The following is a 27,178-nucleotide window of genomic DNA, read 5'->3' on the forward strand; positions in this document are numbered from 1 at the left end:
ACCAATCTCGCTCCTCCCATTCCCTGCCAAAGTCATCGAGAAAGCTGTCAACAGTCAACTCGCCGCCTTCCTCGAATCCAACAAATCCCTCGACATATCACAATCTGGGTTCCGTGCCAAACACAGCATCGAGACCGCCCTCATCGCAGCAACAGACGACATCCGAAAACTACTGGACAACGGAGAAACAGTTGCCCTCATCCTTCTCGACCTCTCTGCAGCTTTGGACACAGTCTGTCACAGCACCCTTATTCACCGCCTCAGCAACATCGGAATTCAAGGAAAAGCACTGGACTGGATCATCTCATTCCTCGCCAGAAGAACGCAAAGAGTCCGACTCCCCCCTTTTAAATCAGAGGCCACCGGAGTCATCTGCGGCGTACCACAAGGATCATCACTCAGCCCCACACTCTTCAACGTATATATGAGCCCCCTCGCATCCATCGTTCGCAAACACAACCTCAACATCATCTCCTACGCAGACGACACCCAACTGATCCTTTCCCTTACCAAAGACCCAAACACCGCCAAAACGAATCTACATGAAGGAATGAAAGAAGTGGCCGAATTTATGAGGAAAAGTCGCCTTAAACTGAACTCGGACAAAACAGAAGTCCTCATATTAGGATCATCCCCCTCCGCCTGGGATGACTCATGGTGGCCACCGGCTCTGGGAAATGCCCCCAAACCTACGGACCACGCACGTAATCTGGGCTTCATCCTAGACTCCTCCCTATCAATGACCAGACAAGTCAACGCCGTCTCTTCCTCGTGCTTCAACATTCTACGTATGCTCAGAAAAACCTTCCGATGGATCCCCACCGAAACAAGAAAGACAGTCACCCACGCACTGGTCACTAGCAGACTTGATTACGGAAACACCCTCTATGCCGGAACCACAATCAAATTACAGAAAAAGCTCCAACGTATCCAAAATGCCTCAGCCAGACTCATTCTAGACGTCCCCCGCAGAGCTCACATCTCCAGTCACCTGAAAGACCTCCACTGGCTCCCCGTCAGCAAAAGAATAACGTTTCGTCTCCTCACCCACGCGCACAAAGCACTATACGACCTTGAACCCGAATGCCTCAACACACGCCTCTCCTTCTACACCCCCTCCCGCAAACTCCGATCGTCCAACCAAGCCCTTGCCGCAATACCACGCATCCGCAGATCCACCATGGGGGGAAGATCCTTCTCCTACCTTGCGGCCAAAACCTGGAACTCCCTCCCCACCCATTTCCGCCTTACTCAAAACCACCTCTCCTTCAGAAAACAACTCAAAACCTGGATATTTGATAAGTAATCCCCCACCCTCCTCAAGCGCCTTGAGACCCTATGGGTAAGTAGTGCGCTATATAAATTCCGAACTTGAACTTGACCAAACACCTACTTGCTCCCTGTCGAGAAGAGTGTCACCTTCAAACTCCTCACCCACGCCTACAAATCCCTTCACAACATCAGGCCCAAATACCTCAATGAGAGAGTATCCTTCCAGGCACCCAAGAAGAACCTCCGCTCTGCCGACCTCACTCTAGCAGAGGTCCCCCGGATCCGCAGAAACAGAACAGGTGGGAGAGCCTTCTCCTACATCGCGGCCAAGACCTGGAACGAGCTCCCTGTGAACATCAGACACTCCCCGACCCTGCACACCTTTAGGAAGGACCCGAAGACCTGGCTTTTCGACTGATCTGGAGCTGACCCCCCCTCCCCAGTGCCTTGAGACCCTCACGGGTGAGTATCCTGCTTTATAAACCCCCTGATTGATTGATTGATTGATCCTCCCTGAATGGAAATCCTGTTCATTTGATTAGATCACAAAGCCACCACTGTCAGGAAGCAAAACAACCACATTAATAACATCAAATGTATAAAGCAGGAGTAGTTGTCTGTCCAAATGTCTACCAGTGATACAAATATGCCAAAAGAGACAGGTAGGATGTTACAGGTCATGGGAGCTGAAAAGGTAAATTTTTAACATTTTAAATGGTTATGATTTGGACTACGTCTCAAATATAGAGGGGGTAAATTCCATAAGTTAGTAGATAGGCACGAGAAAGATCTCCAGCCATGTCTAGCTCAGAAAATTATTGGTGTTTAAGATGAAGGGCTAAGGAGGATCGAAGCAACCGCCTGGGTTGGTAAATAGAGAATGTGAATGATACCCACCGTGCTATGACTTTAGGGGATCAGTCACAGAGAGAATTAAAAAAATTGGAAAAAGTCGTCGTCAGAAAGTGGCTGAACACCTTTATAATTTACAAATGTTTTCTTTTTACTAGAGGAAAGGAGGCGTGCTTAACGTGTGATGCTGGAAGCTTTAAAATCATTTTTTGTTTGCAACAGAAATAATAATTTAGAAGAAAGTATTTAATGTTTTTGAACTCCATAATTTTATTTTCAAGTGTGATCTATCACCACTTTCAACATACCGATCTAAATAAACTGACAATATTTTTGAAAAACATCTAAAATGACTATTAGAACATTTTTTGTAAAACCTTACCTTAATCTGAACAGTCAATCTGTACATATAGACACGTATCCGAGGTGCAAAATAAACCTCTTCTTCAATTGCTCGCTCTAGGGGGCATATTATCAAGGGGGTTTATCTCCGCTTTTATGGCTTTAAAAGCCAAGAAAGCGGAGATAAAATTATCTCCCTATTACCTAGCTGTCGCTAACACCAGTTAGCGACAGCTAGTAGGAGATAGCGACCATCTTGGGCCCCACTTTGCTTGTCAGTGATATTTATCACTAATGACATGCAAAGTGGGCGTGCCAAGATGTTAGCGACTGGAAAACAGTCGCTAACATCGCTATCTCCTATTACAAACTTTTGGAGATATTCGCGCTAAGCGTGAATATCTCCAAAAGCTAACACCTGCCCTGAGCAGTTCTTAGCCATGTTATCCAATGGGAGGTGGATAACATGGCTAAGAGCATTAGCTCGGTAATGCATGAATATCGCTGACTTTTCAGCGATATTCATGCATTGCGGCCGATTTTTATCGCATTTGCGATAAACCTTGGTAATACCAAGGATTATTTGCGATAAAAATCGCCGCAGCTCAGCGGTAAATTTTTGTCTCTAACCAAGCAATAGCGATAATTATCGCTATTGCTTGGTAATATGCCCCTAGATTCTTTGTATTACAGAAAATATATTCTCTTCCACCAAGGAGTATGTTTTAGCTGTGTTGATGTGTTTTGGTCCTCATATGACTTTATCAGACATTCCTCAGGAACATAGCGAACAAAAGTTTTGTTATAGTCGGTTATATTTTGTCAGTAATGCCACTTCCAGCATGCTGGCAATCATTCATATTTATAGGTTAGATTGGAGTATGTTTTAGACTTGAATGCCAAGTGCTTCTTTATTTTCAGCAACCTAAATAGCATACATTATGTGATTCTAGTTGATGTCCACATTCCATCCATTTTGCGCAGTCTGGTTCTAATGTCTAATGCCAATTGTATGGTGCTCAATCTTTTGTAACTAGTTTATACACTGATGAAGTTGGATCCTACATCTAGTCAATTTTGTTTATAATTGGGTTTCAATTGGGATTTTTGGATTAGCTCAGAGGTTAATCTTTTTTCACAATTACTTCTAAATTCAATTAATAGTTGATTCCAGGCACCTTAGAAAAATAAAATGCATAATTCATAGCAGAAATTTCACTGTGAAATAACCTAGATGTAATCAATTTGTTATGTATGACTTTGCAGGAAGCCTTTAACTAGAGCACTGGTTTCAAAACATAGGGGCATATTACCAAGCAATAGTGATAATTATCGCTATTGCTTGGTTAGAGACAAAAATTTACCGCTGAGCTGGGGCGATGTTTATCGCAAATAAAGCTTGGTATTACCAAGGTTTATCGCAAATGCGATAAAAATCGGTCGCAATGCATGACTATTGCTGAAAAGTCCGCGATATTCATGCATTACCGAGCTAATGCTCTTAGCCATGTTATCCGCCTCCCATTGGATAACACGGCTAAGAACTGCTCAGGGCAGGTGTTAGCTTTTGGAGATATTCGCGCTTAGTTGGTAATAGGAGATAGCGATGTTAGCGACTGTTTCCAGTTGCTAACATCTTGGCACGCCCACTTTGCATGTCATTAGTGAAAAATATCACTGACATACAAAGTGGGGCCCAAGATGGTCGCTATCTCCTACTAGCTGTCGCTAACTGGTGTTAGCGACAGCTAGGTAATAGGGAGATAATTTTATCTCCGCTTTCTTGGCTTTTAAAGCCATAAAAGCGGAGATAAACCCCCTTGATAATATACCCCATAGTCATTTACTGTTCTGACATTAGAGCACTGAGGCAACAGGCCTGAATCCCATGCTCTCACTGGTGGCAATCGACCTTTCTTGGGTCTCTATAGACCAAAGGAAGGCAGGAGAATGAGTGTGGAAGAAGAAGACAACTTTAAGTGATCATTATGTAGTGCTCAATAAAAGAAACTCAGAAATATTACAAGAGGGTTTTATTCCCGGACTGTGGTGGATTTCATAATGGAAACAAGTAGCAATGAATCCAACAACATTAAAAAGTAGGCCTGGGTGTAATTTGTTGAGTTTTACTGCGCGGAACTCCGCGAAGTTACAAAAAACTCTGCGAAGTTCCGCGAGTGGCGGAGTGCAGTGTGAACTGCAACTTGTGCTGGTATTCCTGCCTTTCGAGAAGAAATTCTACCCGAGCGGCAGCTCACGCTTGCAAACTTACCCTTCGCGATTGCGAACTTACCATTCGTGATCGCACGCGGGGAAAAACTCCGCTGCACATCGCGAAGAGGAGTTTTCTGCACTCTGCGAGCTTCACGGAGTGCGGAGTGCAGAAAACTCCACAAACGGAGTGAAGTTCACTACCCGGGCCTATTAAAGAGCTGGTGAAAAAGTAAATCTTGCCTCTATCACGTTCATGTACTCCTATGTAACACAGTGTTTGTAATCACATACATAACCCAGAATGTATCAGTAATTTTAATCAAATATGGAGGTCATTTTTTAGTACTTTGAAGCTTCCTGTGCATTGAATATGCTTGGTAATTTCCATGGCTCTTGAAGGCCCAGAATCCACTAGGCTCATAGTTGTACATTTGCACAAGTCCTAGCAGTGTTGGCTTGCTTTTAAACCTGGCAAGTAGAGGTTAGATTCCAGGAGAGTAAGAGCATAGACATGTATTTATGATGGCTATCTACCCCTCAAGGACGCGGGAGAAGATCCTGCCACCTGATCATTCATAGTTCTTCACTGAAGAAAGTTTCTGTCACATGATAAGGCTCCATTGACTTGTAAGTCAGTCAATTCAATTCTTCTATGAATTTTAGTTCAATGCTCCAAATGTGAGAGTACTGGTCAGTTAAAATGACACTTGTCTTTGATCTTTTGCTTTGCTGCTTGCTATTTTGCTTTGCACGCTCGTTGGACTTTAAGCTTCCTAGAATGCTGGGCTTTATTTTTAACAAGCTCATCCATCTTTCCACAGTACCTGCAGAGTAGAGATGAAGTCCTCTCCCACCTCCTTGGAGGACACAAGGTATCGAGACATTTCAGGGACATTAATCATGCGATCCTCCTTCTCCCAGCGGACAATGATTGGTTTTTCCCCATGCGCAGTGCAGCTCATTTCCTTCTTTTGACCCTGGGTGGCCAAGGTAGTGTTGGGGTATGACGTAATCATCGCAGGAACTGAAAGGGAAGGCAAGTCAAAATTAAATGGGCTATAAAACAACAGAATGTATGCCTGTCAAAGTTCAAAAACAACAAACCAAAGACAAAGGATTTCAGTACATCCTAAATAGCATTCATATATGGAATTCACAAAAGTTGTATTAAAGTAAAAATACACTTTTTACAAAAATGAATATGTTCTGTACCCTAAAATTCCTGGTGCCAAGGTCTTGAATGAAGCTGTATATATAGGTCAGTAAAATTAAGATACTACTAAGATACATTCACCTGCTTCTGGCAGATCTAGTCTAGGTGTCACAATGTCTCCTTCTCTGCTCCTTTCTCCACCTCTTCCTCTTCCTTGTCCAGTGTACTTAGCAAGGCTTTATAACCAAAAGTAGGTAGAATCTTTCAAGGTCTTAAACATCACATGACTCTAATGAAAATGTCCCTGGAAATGACATGACAGTCCTTGACACTAGGATTGCTTTGCATAGAGTTGCCATCTAGACAGTTTTTTACCAGCCTGGCATGTATTTTTCAGTACGCCTGGCTGGAACTTGGGACGTTTCACTCCGTGGAATTCCTAAGAGTTACATGAAAACTCAGCGACATTCCACAGAATTCTGCAAACAGGTGGAAATTGCATGTCGGGCAGATAGCTCATGATGTTTTTTAGCACCAACAGCTTGTACCGTGCTGAAAAATCAGTGAGAGCGGCACCACACGGGATGCCAGAGGACGCTGCCTCTAAAGTTGGTTTTGTTGCTGCTCGACAAGATTTTCTACTCAAGCTGCAGCTTTCTCCCTGTGAATGGCCGTGCCCGCTCATTGGGAAAATCTCACCTGGTGCCCTCCTGGCACCGGAAAACCGTGCAGGGGGACGCCAATTCTTGCTCGGTCTCGCCAACTTACTGTTAGCAAAATGCGCACGAAAAAAACTCCACCATACAGTTGTTGGTGGAAATTGGCTGTAACTCAGAGTGGCCAAAACTCTGCCATTACCCATCATGCAGCGATTTCCCCCACCCTCACTATGTGTATGTGATGATGGGGATCAATAAGAGGGATCCATTCCTCCCTCCGCCCCTTCCTTCTCCTCAGGCATCACTCAAATGAGGAGCAGGAATCCTGCTAAGAAAAGAAGAAGCCACCTGTAGATGGTCTTTACAGGTCCTCTTGCTACATCCCAGGGCAGACCTGCAATAGGCCAATTTTGTACAGGCCGAGCCAGTATTTTTAAGTCCAGGCCTGCACAAATGTTGGAAAAATGCAGTGAAAATTTGATATATTTTCCCTTCTGAAACATAAACCTAAAACAGCAAACACATACAGAATTCAACGAAAATGTATTTAAGAGATGTCTAAATCATTTTATAATGCTTACTGGAGTAAACAGAGGTATAATGCCCATGTTACAAAAGAATCCTGTCAATTCTACTCAAATTTTTTTTCACCAGCCATCTCTCAGCTAGTCCAAAATAACCAACCATAAACAAATATTTTTTATTTTTGTAAGAAAAGTGGCAATTCTAGGCTGCCATGACTACTGCTAGCAGGACGCCCTTAACACGATTATAAAGATAGAGTTAAAACTAAGTTTATAAGGTCAATTGTCCATAAAGCATTCTAAAACAATACAACTATTACATTGTAATATGAACTTAAAAGCCACTGACACTAACCGTGGGCTTAGGACTACGCTACGCTTGCGTAGTTTGCGTAACTACATGCTACGCAAATTGCACAGTGCAATACGCATAGCGTAGTGGGCATTTTTCGCTTGCTCGCGGTCTTGAATGTCAAGTTGGCGACTGGGAGTGAGCAAAATTACATCCTGGCGAGACTTTTTCCCCGTTCGCGATCAGCAACATCAGGTTGCCGATCGAGAGCATGGAAAATAAACCTCCTGGCAACTCCGGGAGGTCAGGTTTCTCATTGTTAGTGGTCGCGTATGCTTCTGACCGCTCGCGATGAGAAACTGCCAGTCCGCATTGAGGAAACTGCCGCTCGAGTACAAATCTACTCGAGCGGCAGAAAAGGACCGCTTGCACTGTGCAACATGCCGTTTGCAATGATTGCACAGTGCGGACAAGCATCCAGCACTGTGCAATCAGTCTGAACAGCATTTTTTCGCTACCGCACTATGCTGCTCGCGTAGCTACGCGTAGCTCGCATAGTGCGAAGTGCACTCCGCGTAGCTAGGCATAGCGCTACTATGCAAACTACGCCCAGGGTTAACTGAAACCCCTGGAGCAGCACAACCTATTCAAACCCATATTTAAAACTCTGCTGGTCAGTCAGTATAACACTTGCAAGTCCTACTGCCACATCAAGACAGCACATTTTAGACATCAGCTCCATTGCCTCCAACCTTAGAAATGTTTAATATTTTAAAAACAGAGGTCTTTAAAAACTTAAGGCGGTTAAAACATAAAAAACACAGTCCATGAGACAAGGAGCATTTTATATTCAGGGACCATGCGCAGAATCCATTACCATCCTGGAAAGCATTACACCATTAGGGGACGTAAAGATTGGTTTACACCCCACTCCCACCTTGAAAATGTCATTCCATAAGCTAGGGTGAGTTACCTGGACCAAGTTTGGAAAGATCATGTCCTGGTCAAGAGTATTTAATGAGAAGTTGATGGAAGGCTTCTCCCTCAAATACGCCAGATCCAGAGTACCGTCAACCTTTCCCACAGATTCTTTCAAAGCTACTATACTGGGGAAGGGGGTCACGCTTCTTTTGCACCCCAAAGAGAATGCATTTTTTTAAAAATAAGTTATCCTGTTTCTTGCTTCCTTTGTCCACCTTCTTCTAGTACCAAGGATTTCTTCCCAACACAATCCTTCAAGTCTCTTTTTGTACCCTGAACCAAGGTTCCAGGTGACAGCGACAAAAGCCTCCTGAGGACAGCCCCCTCCATCAGATCACAATCACAGGGGGATCAGGAGTAAGTACCTCTACACCATACAACCCCTTAGGGGTTATTTTCTCTTCATAAGCCTTCATTAGAGGTGTAAGGGCCAAGCCCCATACTTCTGACTACATTTCACCAGTAAAAAAAGCTTGCAGCATGGACCTCTGTGTGGCGCTCCTCATATGGGTTTCCCATTTTAGGTTTCTATTGAAAGACAGCCCTAAATATTTATTAAAAAAGTTACTAGTATTAACTTTTTTTCCCAAAGAACTGCACCTTGGGTATCTCCAGATAAATTTTCAACAAATTCTACGTACTATATGCCACAAGTAAGTCCAATTTCTTCACAGACCCATAGGGGTGTAATCCAGCAGTACCAAACTGCCTGCATATAAGAGACAAGGGATATGCTGTTTCCCAACTTTGGGGAAAAATGAATTCATGAGATCCATGACTGATGGAAGGTCTGGCAAGAATAAGCTGAAAAGTTAAGGAGCTAAGACGCATACTTGTCGGAAGCCATTCTGAATTGGGATCTTTTGCGATATTCTGCCAGATTTATCAAGATCAACCTGTGCCTAATTATCTGTGTGCAATGCTTATAATGCACTAAGGAAGACAATCAGGGGCTTCCAGGAGCAGAGTTTACCCCATAGGAGTCCCCCGTCTACTATGTCAAAGGCTGTACGAAAATCAATAAAACAGCAGCATAGCCTTTACTTCACTTCCAGGGCTTCCCAAATGAAGGCCCAGAGAGCAAAACAATGGTCTATGGTAGAATGAACCTCCTGGAATCCTCCTTGCTTTGTTGGTATGATCTTATGCTCATATGCCCAATCATGCAAATGTGACAGTAAATGTTTTGAGGACACCTTCTCCGAGATATCCAGAAGGCTGATCAGTCTATAATTTGAGGGGTCTGAACCATTCCCCTTTTAAATTATGGGTTTCACTATTGAAACCCTCATGGAGGGGTGGTAGCCCGCTGAAGCTATCCAACAGAATAGATGGGAATATGCCCTTGCCCACCAGTCGCTATTTGACTTAAAACTGCAGAGATATTATCGGGCTCTCTGCTCTTGATAGCGTCAATTGCCACCCTAACTTCTTCCACAGAAAACCAAGTGCTGGGCAACCTCTTAGTGGCAAAATGTTTGAGGCGAGATGAAATAGTTGAGCTACCATATAAGTAGGCTGTCCGGTTTTAGGTTTAACCCTATAATAACTGATAAAACCCCACTGAAACAGAAATAGCCCTCACCAGTGAAAACATATAAACACTGAAAAAACACCTGCACAACCACAAACTAACTGCCATTCAAAGAAGAGAGTGACAGTCATTTTTTTCTTCCTGGAGGGGCAAATACAATGTAAATTATAAGCTTATACAAGCTAGCAGTAAGAAAGACTTGGCTAACATTATTCTGGTTGAGTTTTGTTATTTAGGGATGCCACTCAAATATTATTTCTTCTTCCTTTTTCTTTTTTTCAATGTTGTGGTCTTTTGTCTAAAGATACACGGTTTAGAAGCATGTTTTAGGTCTTGTTTAATTATTTTATAAACTGTAGAGAATCAGGAAATACCAAAACCATATTTAATATTTTGGCTACGTTTGATTCTTTAACTGATAGGTAAAATGGCTGGTTTCATAAGAATCTTCCCTAATATGTGTCATCACATTTACTGACAGATAATGGGTAAAAAACGTTAATTCATCAGCCACTAGTTTCTAGTCAGTCAGTATTGATTGTAGGTGAATTGCCAACACCTCAGGCTTTAAACATTCAATGCAAGTTATAGGGACAAGTATATGTGAAAAGAGCGCTATCACCAAGCATCTGGGATAGTGGTGAAAACATGACACCAGACTTTTGGAAAACATGGACCGCAGTACACTTGGAATGCTCTGCAAAAAAGGTTCTTTCCAAGTGCAACAAAGATTGAAGTGATATTGTTTGTGTTTGCAGTGATTCAGCTACTTATATGAAAAAGTTGTGTGATGACCTGTCAAAATTCAATTCATATCTGAGCTGAAGTACTTCCCTGTAAGAGATCCTTGCCACTTGTTAGATGGTATGCTGACAGTATCTTTACAATCTTCAGAGTTAATGAGGAATGCTATTGACTTTTTAGTCCATTCTGGTGCGCTGTTTTCTTATGCACAGGAACTAAATCGCAAATATTTCTCATTTCATGCTTTGTGTGGCATCAAAGAAAGAGATTTCCCAACTGTTTCCCTCAGCTGATGATTCTCAGTCCAATGGGCTATGAATGCTACATTATCCATGTGGCAACCGTTTACAGAATTTTTGCTAAGTAATGATGCCAAAGGAAAGAAACGTGAGGATCTTTGGTTGCATATTGATATTGATAGTGATGTTAAAAAAGTACACTCTACTGCATTCTTTACTGGAATACATAACTGCTGTAGTGGACATAATACAAAAAACTAGATTCTGAAAACACCCTTGTCTGCCATGTGTACAACATCATTGGTGTAGATCTGAAACATCTCTTTGAGAGCAGGCTGGGCGACACCTTTAGTGACTTTGGTACTGCAACATGTTAAAGTGCTTGCCACTTCGTAAGCAAAGCAATGTTAAAGAGCAATTGAGGAACTTTTCTTTTACAATGTATGAGGAATGGCTTGCAATGATGCATAGAAATGTCCCTTCACCAACCATGGCATTTGAAGTCAATGCAACCTCACTGTGGTACTCTGTACAAGTTCGAGATCCCTTCCATAAAGGGGAATTTCCTCCATAGTTTCAAAAATGCTGCTTCATTTTTGAACGCTTCAATAACTCTGAGGGAATAAGCACCCAGCTCAACGCAAATGTTGCAGAACCTGCCCTGAGGATCGCAATTTCAAGTACACTAGTATTGGAATGGAAAGCTATGTCAGTGGCCAGAGTTAACTAATTGTCTATTGGCTGTTTTGGCATTGTTCGTCTCAAGTGCCAATGTTGAAAGAGCCTTTTCACAAACGTTTACATGGGAATGAAAGAGCGAGCGCACATGACCAAAGACTCACTGAAGAAGTATTGTGTATTGTACCACAATAAGTTTAATTTGTACAAATCTATTTGGTCCTCATATACACTATACATACACTGCCTATATACCATGCGCTATCAGTACAGAAAGCAAGCAATAATAAAAGCAAAACATGCCATAAACACTGGAAAAACACTGTTTCTGTTGTTTTTCATGGCGCGAAAATGCGTAACCACTGATAACCTCTGTTTTTAAAGATATTGAAATCACTTGAAAACACTGAAAAACCCCACCAGAATTTACCAAAAATAGAAACTGAAAACAGGAAAGCCTACATATAAGCTATCTAAGTACGCAGCCCAGATATTCTCGCAATCATACATGTTAGGGCCCCCCATTAGAGCTGCAGGATTCTTTTACTTTTATCCAGAACTCTCATCGGTCCCCTGATTGCATAACCTTCAGCCTACCATCCCACATACTATGGTAGAAAGTGGCCCTTTTCTCTTTAATGAAAGGCCAAAATCGAAATTTTAGCCTATCCAACTCCTGTTTGGAATAACCTTCTGGACACAACCTAGCTTATCTGGATGTCTTTCTCACTAGACTTTTCATTTGCTGACAGGCGGAATCAAACCAACCCTTCCCATTAACAATATTATAATATTTTCCAAGTTCAGTGGCTTGCCTTATAGAAGCTCCAGGCACATGGGATACATGCAGTAAGAGGTAGGTCTGGCTAAGAAGGCTTAGATGGGTGGGGATAGCAAGAGCTGTCCAGTTCTGTTTGGACCTTGATTCAGGTGACAGTAGTCACTTAATGGGAGATTTGATAATCATATTTCAGTTCAAGACACTTTTCATCTATGTTATGATTATCTTTTTATGTATTAATTTTTCTCAATTAGAATCTGCTGCGTTTTGTGAATTGCCTTTGACCGCTAAAACAGGAAGTGACCAAAGAGGAGGACAGGATGTGTAATCTTTAGATCCACTACAGAAGTAAAGTTCCAGTCTAGAAGGGTGCATAACCTTGTGGTGGAAAGTAAAATGAAATACAGCCATTTCATTGTAATAAATATACAAATTGCACATATTACTCTTCCCTGATGTACATTTTATTGATACAGAAATTTTGAAAGCAGTAAAATACTAATTGTTAGGCATCTGTATTTGTGTGTTCATAATTCACAAACATTGAGTCAGGAGTCTGCATTCATGGCTCCTGAGAGGCTGCTCGCCTCAATCACTGTTGTCGCTCAATCAGAACCGTATTCTGCAAAAAGTCCCTTCAAATAGTGCACACACCTTTCATGTCAGCATTTCTACACCGCGACAGACACCGAGTGGAGCGACAGCATTTTCTAAAGTTATCTGTTCTTCAAACGTTGCTTTTTAGAACTTTTCATTCCGAAACTCATGTTCAATCAGCTCGGAGTCTCCTGGGAGAAGGGTTCATTTTCAATGGGACTTTTATAGTATATAGTCCCTTCCTCTCTGCAGTCACCTCAGTTCACCCACAGTCTGGGATGCAGTAAGGCAGTCACCTTGGTTCACCCTTAGTCGGGGATGTGGTAAGGCAGTCACCTTGGTTCACCCTCAGTCTGGGATGCGGTAAGGCAGTCACCTCGGTTCACCCTCAGTCTGGGATGCGGTAAGGCAGTCACCTTGGTTCACCCTCAGTCTGGGATGTGATAAGGCACTCACCTCGGTTCACCCTCAGTCTGGGATGTGGTAAGGCAGTCACCTCGGTTCACCCTCAGTCTGGGATCCGGTAAGGCAGTCACCTCGGATCACCCTCAGTCTGGGATGCAGTAAGGCAGTCCCCTCGGTTCACCCTCAGTCTTCGATGCCATAAGGCAGTCACCTCGGTTCACTCTCAGTCTGGGATGTGGTAAGGCAGTCACCTCGGTTCACCCTCAGTCTGGGATGCGGCAAGGCAGTCACCTCAGTTCACCCTCAGTCTGGGATGTGGTAAGACAGTCACCTTGGTTCACCCTCAGTCTGTGATGCGGTAAGGCAGTCACCTCGGTTCACCCTCAGTCCGGGATGCGGTAAGGCAGTCACCTCAGTCTGGGAGCAGTAAGGCAGTCACCTCAGTTCACCCTCAGTCTGCGATGTGGTAAGGCAGTCTCCTTGGTTCACCGACAGTCTGGGATGTGGTAAGGCAGTCACCTTAGCTCAGTTCACCCTCAGTCTGGGATGCGGTAAGGCAGTCACCTCGGTTCACCCTCAGTCTGGGATGTGGTAAGGCAGTCACCTCAGTTCACCCTCAGTCTGGGATGTGGTAAGGCAGTCACCTCGGTTCACCCTCAGTCTGGGATATGGTAAGGCAGTCACCTTAGCTCAGTTCACCCTCAGTCTGAGATGCGGTAAGGCAGTCACCTCGGTTCACCCTCAGTCTGGGATGTGTCGTAAGGCAGTCACATCGGTTCACCCTCAGTCTGGGATGCGGTAAGGCAGTCACCTCGGTTCACCCTCAGTCTGGGATGCGGTAAGGCAGTCACCTCAGTTCACCCTCAGTCTGGGATGCGGTAAGTTAGTCACCTCGGTTCACCCTCAGTCTGGGATGTGGTAAGGCAGTCACTTCGGTTCACCAGCAGTCTGGGATGGGGTAAGGCAGTCACGTCAGTTCACCCTCAGTCCGGGATGCAGTAAGGAAGTCACCTCGGTTCACCCTCAGTCTGGGATGTGGTAAGGCTGTCACTTCGGTTCACCCTCAGTCCGGGATGTGGTAAGGTAGTCACCTTGGTTCACCCTCAGTCTAGGATGTGGTAAGGCTGTCACCTCGGTTCACTCTCAGTCTGGGATGCATTAAGGCAGCCACCTCGGTTCAACCTTAGTCTTGGGTGCAGTAAGGCAGTCTCCCGAGTTCACCCTCAGTCTGGGATGCAGTAAAGCAGCCACCTCGGTTCACCCTCAGTCTGGGATGCAGTAAGGCAATCATCTGAGTTCACCCCTAATCCAGGTAGCAGGAAGGCAGTCAGCTCAGTTCACCCTTAGTCTGGGATGCAGTAAGGCAGTCAACTCGGTTCACCCTCAGTCTGGGATGCAGTAAGGCAGGCACCTGAGTTCACCCTCAGTCTGGGAAGCAGTAAGGCAATCACCTTGGTTCACCGTCAGTCTGGATGCAGTAAGGCAATCATCTCAGTTCACTCTCAGTCCAGGATGCAGTAAGGCAGTCACCTCGGTTCACCCTCAGTCTGGGATGCAGTAAGGCAGTCACCTTAGCTCGGTTCACTCTCAGTCTGGGATGCAGTAAGGCAGTCACTTGAGTTCACCCTCAGTCTGGGAAGCAGTAAGGTAGTCACCTCGGTTCACCCTCAGTCTGGGATGCAGTAAGGCAGTCACCTTAGCTCGGTTCACCGTTAGTCTGGGATGCAGTAAGGCAGTCACCTCGATTCACCCTCAGTCTGGGATGCAGTAAGGCAGTCACCTCGGTTCACCCTCAGTCTGAGATGCAGTAAGGCAGTCACCTTAGCTAATTCACTCTCAGTTCAGAAAGCAGTAAGGCAGTCACTTTGGTTCACCCTCAGTCTGGGATGCAGTAAGGCAGTCACCTCGGTTCACCCTCAGTCTGGGATACAGTAAGGCAGTCACCTCGGTTCACCCTTAGTCTGGGATGTGGTAAGGAAGTCACCTCGGTTCACCCTCAGTCTGGGATGTGGTAAGGCAGTCCCCTCGGTTCACCCTCAGTCTGGGATGCGGTAAGGCAGTCACCTTGGTTCACCCTCAGTCTAGGATGTGGTAAGGCTGTCACCTCGGTTCACTCTCAGTCTGGGATGTGGTAACGCAGTCACCTCGGTCCAGCCTCCATCTGGGATGCATTAAGGCAGGCACCTCGGTTCAACCTTAGTCTTGGGTGCAGTAAGGCTGTCTCCTGAGTTCACCCTCAGTCTGGGATGCAGTAAAGCAGCCACCTCGGTTCACCCTCAGTCTGGGATGCGGTAAGGCAGCCACCTCGGTTCACCCTCAGTCTGGGATGCAGTAAGGCAGTCACCTGAGTTCACCCTCAGTCTGGGAAGCAATTAGGCAGTCACCTCGGTTCACCCTCAGTCTGGGATGCAGTAAGGCAGTCACCTCGGTTCACCCTCAGTCTGGGATACAGTAAGGCAGTCACCTTAGCTCGGTTCACCGTTAGTCTGGGATGCAGTAAGGCAGTCACCTCGATTCACCCTCTTTCCGGGAAGCAGTAAGGTAGTCACCTCGGTTCACCCTCAGTCTGGGATTCGGTAAGGCAGTCAGCTCGGTTCACCCTCAGTCTGGGATGCGGTAAGGCAGTCACCTCGGTTCACCCTCAGTCTGGGATGTGGTAAGGCAGTCACCTTAGTCTGGGATGCGGTAAGGCAGTCACCTCGGTTCACCCTCAGTCTGGGATGTGGTAAGGCAGTCACCTCGGTTCACCCTCAGTCTGGGATGCGGTAAGGCAGTCACCTCGTTTCACCCTCAGTCTGGGATGTGGTAAGGCAGTCACCTTAGTCTGGGATGCGGTAAGGCAGTCACCTCGGTTCACCCTCAGTCTGGGATGTGGTAAGGCAGTCACCTTAGTCTGGGATGCGGTAAGGCAGTCACCTCGGTTCACCCTCAGTCTGGGATGTGGTAAGGCAGTCACCTCGGTTCACCCTCAGTCTGGGATGCTGTAAGGCATTCACCTCGGTTCACCCTCAGTCTGGGATGCATTAAGGCAGTCACCTCGGTTCACCCTCGGTCTGGGATGCCGTAAGTCAGTCACCTTAGCTCGGATCACCGTCAGTCCAGAAAGCAGTAAGGCAGTCACCTCGGTTCACCCTCAGTCTGGGATGCATTAAGGCAGTCACCTCGGTTCACCCTCAGTCTGGGATGCATTAAGGCAGTCACCTCGGTTCACCCTCGGTCTGGGATGCAGTAAGGCAGTCACCTTAGCTCGGTTCACTCTCAGTCTTGGAAGCAGTAAGGCAGTCCCCTGAGTACACCCTCAGTCCAGGAAGCTGTAAGGCAGTCACCTCGGGTCACCCTCAGTCTGGGATGCGGTTAGGAAGCCACCTTAGTTCACCCTCAGTCTGGGATGCAGTCAGGCAGTCACCTCAGCTCACCCTTAGTCTGGGATGAAGTAAAGCAGGAATGTAAATTAGAAGCACAGCTAACCACACATATCTAATGCACCACAACATGAATAGGCATGCAATAAAACAATACCATATATTTGGTAATTGTCTGGATTTTACAGTGCTTAGAATCGGCAGATATGTGGTATGAAGCACTGTATAAAACGTTATTAGTAAAAAAAAATAGTTATTCTGGTAATGTATCTCAGTTTGACCATTTAATTTAATATTTTTATTAACGTTTCCAGTTTATAATGGTAGTTGTGCGAACAAAATAATAATGTATTTAAATCGCTTATTTGGGCCTATTTGGCCTCAGGTACCAGTTCATTACTGTTACATGTGTGTTATGCGTTGTTAGGGGGTTTATAAAACTCCTCTACAGTTATAAGTCATGAAGGATGAAATCTGTGTTCATTATCATACATGATCATGCGAAAAGTACAGCATAAAGTTATTTCAAGACACTGAGGAGTTCCCTCACCATATAGGGCCATTTGTATGAAAGTTTGGTTTTGCGATTGTCAAATAGTGATTTTTTGGGAATCACTATTTGAGAATCGCAAAACGCTATGTATGTAGGATTTGCAAATAATTTTGAAAATCCTACATATTCCTTAATTGCGCATTGCAAATTGCAGTTCGCAATTAAGGAATACCTCCCCATTCAATTTGCGATTCTCAATTAGAGAATCGCAAATTAAGAATGCAATTTCAAGTGTGCCAGGGTGTCAAAAGGACACCGTGTTGCATCCCTGAAATGTGCATGTGTGCACATGTGGCACACATACATGCTCTGAGGGCATGTATGTGCGTCACAATGCACTTTGAAAGATGCAAAAAAGTGCATTTTTCAGAGAAATCGCAAATTACCACCAACTTGAATTTGATGGCAATTTGCGGTTCCTTAAGCCCAAATTGCGCTTTTTCTGTGCCTCTTACATTGAATTTAAGGAATCGCAAAATTTGTGATTTTTGCGATTCCTTAAATGCAATTGCAAAATAAGGAATTGCAAATTTTGAGATTCCTTATTTTCCGAGGCAGTTTTACCTTAATACATCCCACTTAGGTAAATTGTGATCACAGAGTTTGCCATCGCAATTTTGAATGATAAATATGGCCCATAGTTCTCTGACTTCCAGAGCTGGCCTAATCCAGCTAAAAACTAGTTAACGTTCCAGGACCCCCGCACATGCACTCCGCAGCCTTCGCTGTTGGGATGACAATGTGCTCTACAGGGTAAACAGGCATGGATCCTGCCTGAGGGACCCGACTGTATGTCAAATGGCATCCATGAATTTACTTGGGCCGAGCTAACACGCTATGTAGCATGTACACAGATGCCTTGGTGTGTCCATGATGACTCTGAGGTCCAAAATGTGCTCCGTGATCTGGAGGAGCGAACTAGGCATACCCTCTGCTTTGAAATGGGACTACTGTCTGTGTCTTGGGCTGTTGACATAAAGAGGTGGTGTCAGTAGGCCAGTTTTTGTAGATTATAGTACTGAACAGACCTTTCCCCCAGTTCAGATTGAGATCGGTGCCTACTGGCCTTACACATGTAAAGTTCCAAATAAACGTGACACACAGATGCTAATGTGTGGTGGCATGAACTTTCATGTGCCTGGGTGGGCAATATGCCAAAGTGCAGACCTGTGCCACAAAAGCAGGATCATTTCTTAGTAAGGGCACGTTTAGGGTTGGGAGAACCCACCGAGGGAATGCTCTCCACAACACGGTTTAGATGGAGGAGGAAAGTTCACCAGTGACTTCTTAAATACATTTAGCATTTGCTCCAGAAATCTGAGGGTTTTCCATTAACGTCAACGCTAAAGTAGGGAGTGCGTAATTTACTGTGGCTCTGAAATCCTGCATCTAAGGTGAGTAAGAAGATGATTAAAAGACTAATATCTGAAATCCCAACGCAGCGGGAGGTGAAATGATGCATGAATAGATAACATGCAAGATTTGTACGTTCTGTAAAGCTGCAGTTTATCCTTTATTGCCATCCACCCAGCCACCTAGGGCAGGTTCAAAGAGACAAAATGACACACCCTGCATTGAGCTGGGGAAATGCATTTTACAATTGGTCTTAAAGCTCACTCTGGGCGGAACAGCCCAAATGACGCCAAATTATCTGCAAACATGGCTGATTTACAAATCTGAAGGCTCAGGGAACTCATGCGTCATCTGCAGGGTTCTATGTTTGACCAAATGTTCAGATCCTAGTGGCTCGACTCAGCCTGCCATCCTTCTGGGAACAGAAACAATGGGTACCACTGGCTGCAAGATCCCATTGTCGTGATATAAACACTTGTATATTAGTCATTTTAAAACTAATAAAGAATTTCAATAAATAAATAAGTACCACACTGAGTTGGATAACAATAAGCATCTGTTATCTCTCAATAGGTCCCAGAGAATCTTTAGAGTGAACATGTTATTTTCAAAATATGATTATTTTAAAATGTCCTAACGTCGATTTTCACATACTTTTTCATGTACGTAAGTCTCCCAGGGATTGGAGAGTTTTTGGGAAGAGTGTACACAATCACAACCTAACATGTCTTAGGGAATCCACAAACTTGCCCACAGTCCCACACCACCATGAATATGTCGCATGCATACTCTTGTCAGAGGCAGGAGTAAATTTGTGTCAAGGGTGAAAACAGAAAGGGACAACGCACAACATCAGTGAGGGTATAAGGGACGTGATTTCTCCCCTATTTACCCTGGGCAGAATAACAGAAGAATTTGTTTTAAGTTCATCCGCACTTCAGAAGATTTAAGTACTTGTGCAAATGTGCACTATGTACAATTAGGACTGTGGAAATAATTTAGTTTGGTCATAAATGGAATTAACATAGTTGTCCCAGGAGCGCTCTTTCTTACCTGTGAGAGCTGCCTAAGTAAACCCTTGATATAGTCTAAAGAATTCAGAAATTTACTTCAACCATCGGAGAAAACCTTTGGGAGTGAATTTAATACCTTTTTAGGTCTCACCTACCCAGCAGCAAAAGCTGTCTACAGCCCGCCCACTGCTTAATATTGGATATCTTTACTGTCACTCAATCACTAACTGCTTGTTATTTGACTTTCCTTGTTCCATCTTCTCAATCTTGTATTTGTCCGTCCCTTGGAGCATAGCCTCGTTGCCCTTCCTTGGATGGGTTGACATCTACTGCTCAGTTTCAGATAACTTCTTTTCTTTCTGTTAAGCATTGCACAAGAGGGCATGTTTTTTCCAGTTCTATTTCGTGTGCTCCCTCCAAATGTTTGCTGTCCCAGACATTCTGTGTTGCTCTTTTCAAAGGTCACACTCTGCGGAATTCAGCTGAGTTACCTAAAAGTTCATCGAGAATCCACGTAGTTCTGCGAGCGGCAGAGTTTAGGTATGTAGCTTGAGCTTCTCCCGTGCTGTGAAAATGCCAGAAACCGGTCCTCGGAAGCTTGTTTCCGGTCCAGGGAAGACATGGCTTGGCAGTTCGGGCTGGACTGTTCCCATGAGGCACAGGGTCAGACTGATTTGCATATAGCCATGTCTGAACTGGGGTGGCAGAGTGGGCTAAAGAACGGTGATGGATTAAACCCAGATCTTTTGACTGGGTGTGAGTGTTTGATTGATTCAGATGCTCCGTCCATCACCACCCTCTCTTGTACCGCTTTTGGCCGCCATAAGTGTGGCAGGGTATGCTCAGACGTGAGTCCCTTGCTCACTTTGCCACTGGATTCAAGCAAGCCGGGCTGAAGACGGCTGGAATGCCAGAAACCGGTCTTCGGAAGCTCCTCGGAAGCTTGTTTCCGGTTCAGGGAAGACATGGCTTGGCAGTTCGGGCTGGACTGTTCCCATGAGGCACAGGGTCAGACTGATTTGCATATAGCCATGTCTGAACTGGGGTGGCAGAGTGGGCTAAAGAACGGTGATGGATGAAACCCAGATCTTTTGACTGGGTGTGAGTGTTTGATTGATTCAGATGCTCCGTCCATCACCACCCTCTTTTGTACCGAAATCAGCATGAACAGCACCACGTCAGAGGGCGCTGTTTCTTTCTGCCCCTCAAGTAGAGTTTCTACTCGAGCTGCAATATTCACAATGTGAGCGGCAGCTTTCTCAAAGCAAGCTGTAGCAACCTGCCATGATCGCAAGCGTTGAGAAATCTCGCTGGGAGGCTGTCTAGCGCTCGATTTTCTCACTCACGCTCACAAACTTACTGTTGATGAGCAGCACGCGAGAACAAACTCTGCTACCACCGGTTGGCAGAGTTTTTCCAGAACTCCATGCTCCAAGCAGAGCATGGAATGGGCAAAACTCTACAAACTCTGACACAGGAGAGTTGTTTACCACCCACAATTATTCTTTTCCTTCTTTGCTTTTCCCCCACCTCTCACGCTTGTTTGGTTCTTTTCCACCCCGTGTTGCTCTTCCTCGCTAGTGTGCTTCTCTTGCATCATTCTGTGTTTTTCTCTCCAGTGTATGCGTCTTCCCCACAGTGTTCCTTCTCCGGCTCCGGACAGAGTCCTCTGGTTCACACCAGTGGTTCTTATCTCTTTTATTCTGTGCTTTCGTCTTAAAAAGATCTTTATTTTTATATTTTCAGATCAAAGTGCCTTCCGCCAATCTAATAAAACATATAGTTCCCACGCTATTCTGTTGGTGCGCACAAATGTTGGGATGCAGGCTCATGTAGTGGAAGGATGCAGTCACAAGCTAGGTTCACATCATTGCCTTTTTTATTTTCTTTTTTTTGCCGATGCTGCACAGTGTCACTCTTCCAGACACTGTATAGGAACACCAAAGTGTATTGGCAAAGGCAACATGTAAAAAAGGCTAAACGTATTGACTTTGCCAGTGCTTGTTGTGAATTGCACCCACAATCTCATAGAGAGGTAGTTTGCACAACAGAACGTTTACTGTTATCAGCATTATTATGAAAGGGTCGTTTAACTATGCTAAAGGAAAATGTATCGTTTTGGAATCAAGAAAAGTGATTCCCTGTTTGCCAGTAAGTAATTAACTCTTTATTATTGACCTCTTAGTACACCCTTATGACTTCTAAGGAATTCTGTGCATAGAAATTTTAAGAGATGAAAATTACAAACAATTCAGTTGAAAAAGGAAATTCACACAAGAAATTGCAAATGTAGGTGTCCCGCCCACTCTACAGCAAGAGCCCAGGGACGCACCACTGAACTGCACAGAGAGGTTAGGCTCAATTACTAGCAGATTTTAAGCAAAGGAGCAAATTAAAGATTTTGCAAGATGCTGCAGGAATTCTCACAATTACGATGGTATATTCAGATGCAAAAAACCTCAAAGGAAATACTGGTACAACGCTGTACCAGGTCTCATTTTGTGCTGAGTTCCCGCCTTGTAATGAGGAAAGAAAGTGTGTGCTAATGCAGTGCCTTCCAGCTTTGTAACTCTTTTAAAGAGAAAACAAGCGCCGACAGTCCGCACCTAAATTACAAAAACATGCATTTCGCGAAGAGCGCGAGACAAACTCTTCTACCTTCTTGGAATTCGTTAAGTGCTGTGTTGATTCAGTACTAGACCCGTCTGAAGGGGTTGGAAGAGGGGGCATTTCTTATTACCCAGATCTCCTTGCTTTTTTGGAGCCCGGCATGCGACTAAAATGTATTTATAGATTTTAGAGCAAAGATGCCCTCTTTAATAATGATGAGGCAGCTAACGAGGCTAATGGCACTAAATGGCGCCAGAGGCTGGATTTGCCATGTTTCCACTTTCCCGACAGAACATTATGGGCGTGATTCTGATGCGGGTTGGCAAGCTTCCAGACCAAATCGGTTTACAAATGGTTTCCGGCCCACTCGGGTCGGGAGGGTCTGACCGACGGAGTACGATGCATCCGGATGCTTCCAGATACGATTTGGTTGGACTCCCATTGACTTCAATGGGAGCATATGTTCCTAACCGCATCATAATTGGGCCCTGGGTCGGGAAGACATGTTCCCGCTCCAATTTGGAAGGAGCAAATGCTATTAGGAGGCCTTCCTAACCGCATCAGAATCAGGCCCTAGGTGGGAATGCTTTCGTAACCGCATCAGAATCAGGCCCTATGTTGTAACTACGAAGGGCTCTTCTTCGGATTACTTACCCTGGCCCCACAAAAGCTTCTTGCATTGCCTGTTCAGACTCTTCACACTACAACAGCGTGCCCTTTAGTGGAACTTGAATTCGCTCTTAGAAGCTTAAAGAGTATCCCCACCTCCCTAAGTAACCACATTGTTTCCAAGTGAAAAATAAATGTCTGCCTTGTTAGTTGGTCACCTCTGCTCCTTAAGGGGGTTCCGATCGATGTTTCTGGGTCCAAATGTACGAACTTCAGACACAAGACCACGCTGGCTAAAGTTCCATGTATGGGCCTTATAAGGCTCCTTACACTGGTTTAAATGGCCAAGATGCAATGTTTTTACAATATATTGAGGGCCTCATTTATGAGACTCCATGCGCCATCGGAACGTCACTTTTTGTAACATTCAGTGGCGCAGAAGCCTGCGTGATATTTATCCGGCATCTCTAAGCCACTTATTTTGGCTTAATGCTGCCTGATAAATTACAGTCCCTTTAACGCAGTGTTCTGCGTTAAAGGGGCGGGCAATGGGTGTTGCTGGGGGCGTTCCCAGCAACACCCATCGCCTTTTGACACTGCCCCAGATTTACGAGAAATCGTAAATCTGAGGCAGGGCCAAAAGCTTACACCTCCCCAGGGGAGGCGTAAGGGAGGCACAACAAGGAGATATATCTGTATTTTTCTTCGTTTTCTGCAGCACACATAGAAAGAGGAAAAGCCTCTTGTGATTATTTTTGTACAGAAAGGTTTCCCTTCCTGTACAAAAATAATGATCCCCGCAACGCAGGCACCCTTGCACCATTGTGCAAAGGTGCCTGCGTTGGCGCAGGCAGCCCATTGTGCTCCAGCGCAGGGGGAAAGGACAGGAATGCGCCTGATCTTTTTGTGTGTTTTGCTGTATCTTATAGATACGGCGCATTCCTGCCCTTTTCTTTTTCCGTTGGGAACCGCAGCAGGAAGGCCTGCTGTTTCGGTTCCCTACCGCAAAACCTCATAAATGAGGCCCTGAGTTTTTTTTTCCTTTGTGGCTCTCCAGTGACAATCAAACCAGTCCTCGTATCTGCTATCTTGACAAAGCTGGACAATAGTAAGTTGTTTCATTCCAGTGACTGGTGCACTTTTTCAAAACTATATTTTTGTAAAAACAAGACCCGGACTGACACCCCTGCTTTCCGTTTCTCTTCTTCTCTTCATTCTTGTAATATTTGTAGGTAACATAATTATTGCTTTTTCTCATGGAATCATTTAAAGACCCAGGTGTGAAGCACACATTGGCTCCTTTAAGGTAAATAAAGCGGTCAAGGAAATAAGGAGTGGAAATTGGAATACATGAAGGTGTAAGTGTTAACACAAGCACTCTCTTCTTCGTTTTTTTTCACCTTTGGTATGTGTTCCAGGTCCTGAAGAGAACCCCCTAAAGAATGTAGGGGTTCGAAACGCGTAGACCTCGGTTTAAGACCAAAGAAGTGCACATGGCATTTTTATCAGTTTAACCAGTATTTCCTTACCGAAATGTCCTTACATCAATGCACTAATTGATCAACTGAATGATCCAGGTTAATGAATACGTAACTGTTTGGCCTTTGCTCAGATGTGGGTTGTATTATCCCCATAAAACAGACTAAGATCAACTTGTGTAAAAAATACCACAACCCCGCTGGCTGCTTCTCTCCCCCATTCTGTTTCGAGTATTATTGTCTTTTCTGGATGTTATTATTTGTTAATTGTGTGTGGAACTCCAACTCACACATTGGTTTATACTTTGAATGTAAGCCTTGTTATAATTTTTATGTGTACACATTACATGTAATTTACAACATGTGTGCGTCAAGTCTATTATTAATAGATTTGATAGAACAACAGTATAACAAACACTAAGAAATTGAGTTTTCTATTCTCTATTTTCCAATTTACTTAAAATTAAATAAAAACTCTTTTCAATCACAATGAGTGACACTTGTGATTTGAGAAAGTAATTGCTTTATAAATCTTTATTTCAGTCCTGGCCTTTATGTTGTTGATAGTTTATGGGGTTTTGCAGAATCTTGGAACCACTGCCAGGGTTCCACAACTGCACAGTAAGCACAATAGTAGTGTCTAGCCTTCGCCCGGCCACCTTCTTAATTTTAGTGCCACTTGCATGGTGTCTTGTGAGATCTTAGGCAATTCCACATTGCACCCATGCGACACTGAGATCGCTGAGAAGGCTGTTGCATCAACATACATGATGAAGATATGATTAGGGTAGAGAAACACTGCACACATTTCATACCTCATAACCAGTGCTTAACTTGAGACAGTGGTTTCCGGTGCTCAGCACTGACACTTAATTGTCAACATCGGCACTTATGACAGCTGCCACATGGTGGCACTGTTTGTGTTATTTAGGAAGGTGTAGAACATCAGTTATTCATTAATTCAATATACAATAAAACAACTGATACCTGCCGCCCAAGCCATTCTTATAGTTTTGGGGGGGCCTCAAAAAGTCTGAATTGTCACACCAACAAGGACATCTCCTCGACCCAATTTTTGCAAGTTGGGAAGGAATTGAAATTTCCCCCCCCCCACTCCGCTAATTTGGTCTGATCACAATATGATCACTTTTGATATACCTATCAATCTTATTAAAAACGCTTCTAATAAAATATTCTCTCTTAAGCGTCGCAACTGGAAAAATTACACCCCGATCGATTTATCAGCGCATTAGAGGAACAACTGCCCCCCACAGGTCAATCCTTACAAGAGATATGGAATAACTATGAAATATGGCTAGGAAAGGCATTAGACAAAATCGCCCCGTGGACTATTAAACCCCCAGTGAGAGGAACCAAATCAGAGCCATGGTACACTGAGAAACTAAAACTTGCAAAAGCCCAATGCAAATCGACAGAACGCAAATGGAGAAAAAGTTACACTCCTGAACTTAAGGAAATTTATAGAACTGAGCTAAAAAAATACCAAAAAATGGTAAGAGAAGAAAAAAGCGTCTTTTTCAAAAATAGAATTGAGGAGGCAGACAATCTCACGAAGGAACTGTTCCGCATTTTTAAAGAATTAACGGATACCACACACTTAGACACCCTAGACACATATTCCAATGATATATGTGAACAAATAGCAGATTTCTTCGTTGAAAAAGTTGAGAAAATTCATGCTACCTTCCCTAAACCCATTAAATTAGTAAACGATGTAGTCACTAAAGCCTCCCCTACTCAAAATTCCATACTTACTACATTCACTACACCTGACAAAAAAGATCTAATCAATATCATCAGTGGTATTCATTCAGGATCTCCCAGTGATGTGTGCCCACTGGTAAAAAGGAAGGATATCATGGAAAACATCCTTATAGATCATATCAGAAACATGATTACCTTATCCTTTCAAGAGTGTAATGTACCAGAGGCTTGGAAAATAGCTCAAGTCATACCCTTAAAAAAAAAACAAATATTCCTATTACACAGTTCCAAAACCTTAGGCCTATCTCTCTTCTTCCACAATGTGCCAAAATAATAGAAAAAATAGTTAACAAACAACTTATGGCATTTCTGGAAAAAGAAACCCTACTCCATCCCTCCCAATCAGGTTTCAGACCTGGCTATTCCACAGAATCAGCGGTCCTGTACTCCACAGAATGCATCCGTAGGATGGTGGACGAGGGAGAGACAGCAGCGCTGGTCATGCTCGACCTAAGCGCAGCATTTGATACTGTGCTTCACTCAATGCTGCTGTCTCGGCTCTCGGATATAGGAGTGAAGGACCAGGCACTAGCATGGCTCGAATCTTTCCTTACCAAAAGATCGTTCCAGCTACACTGCCCACCCTACAGATCATCTTCTCGAAGCGTGAGCCATGGGGTTCCACAGGGCTCCAGTTTGAGCCCTACCTTATTTAACATCTATATGGAACCCCTGGCTCACGTTGTAGAGAATTTTGGGGTGGGCATTGTCAGCTATGCTGACGACACTCAATTAATGTTCAAACTAACACCGGACAGCAGGGAATATGCCACCAATTTCTCAAGCTGCATGGCTGCTGTAGCCACTTGGATGGACAACAATTGCCTCCGCTTAAATGGAGACAAGACTGAGGTGCTGGTGGTGGGGAAAGAAACTTCGATATGGTCCCATGCTTGGTGGCCCACTGTATTGGGTGAACTACCCTGCCCTGTAGAAAAGGTTAGAAACCTAGGGGTCATGTTAGATTCGGACCTCTCGGGCAAATCCCAAGTCAGCAAAATAACAGGAAAGTGCTTTGGCACATTAAAAGCCCTTCGTAAAATCATTGACCTTATTCCCATCGAAGCCAGAAAAACAATTGTACATGCTCTCATAACACCCCATTTAGATTATGGAAATGTTCTCCTATTAGGCCTTAATCAGAAAGG

General features: G+C 44.2%; 1 protein-coding gene across 1 annotated transcript in view; it reads right to left on the reverse strand.

The window, feature by feature from the left end:
- DSCAM (DS cell adhesion molecule) overlaps positions 1-27,178 on the reverse strand; it is a 985,823-nt gene that overhangs the window by 311,308 nt on the left and 647,337 nt on the right. Inside the window, exon 12 of the mRNA XM_086935432.1 lies at positions 5,505-5,704. Within this exon, the coding sequence (XP_086791558.1) occupies positions 5,505-5,704 (200 nt within the window). The remainder of the gene's footprint in view (positions 1-5,504; positions 5,705-27,178) is intronic.

The sequence above is a fragment of the Lissotriton vulgaris genome, chromosome 8 (assembly GCF_964263255.1).
Source record: "Lissotriton vulgaris chromosome 8, aLisVul1.2, whole genome shotgun sequence".
Lineage (NCBI taxonomy): Eukaryota > Metazoa > Chordata > Amphibia > Caudata > Salamandridae > Lissotriton > Lissotriton vulgaris.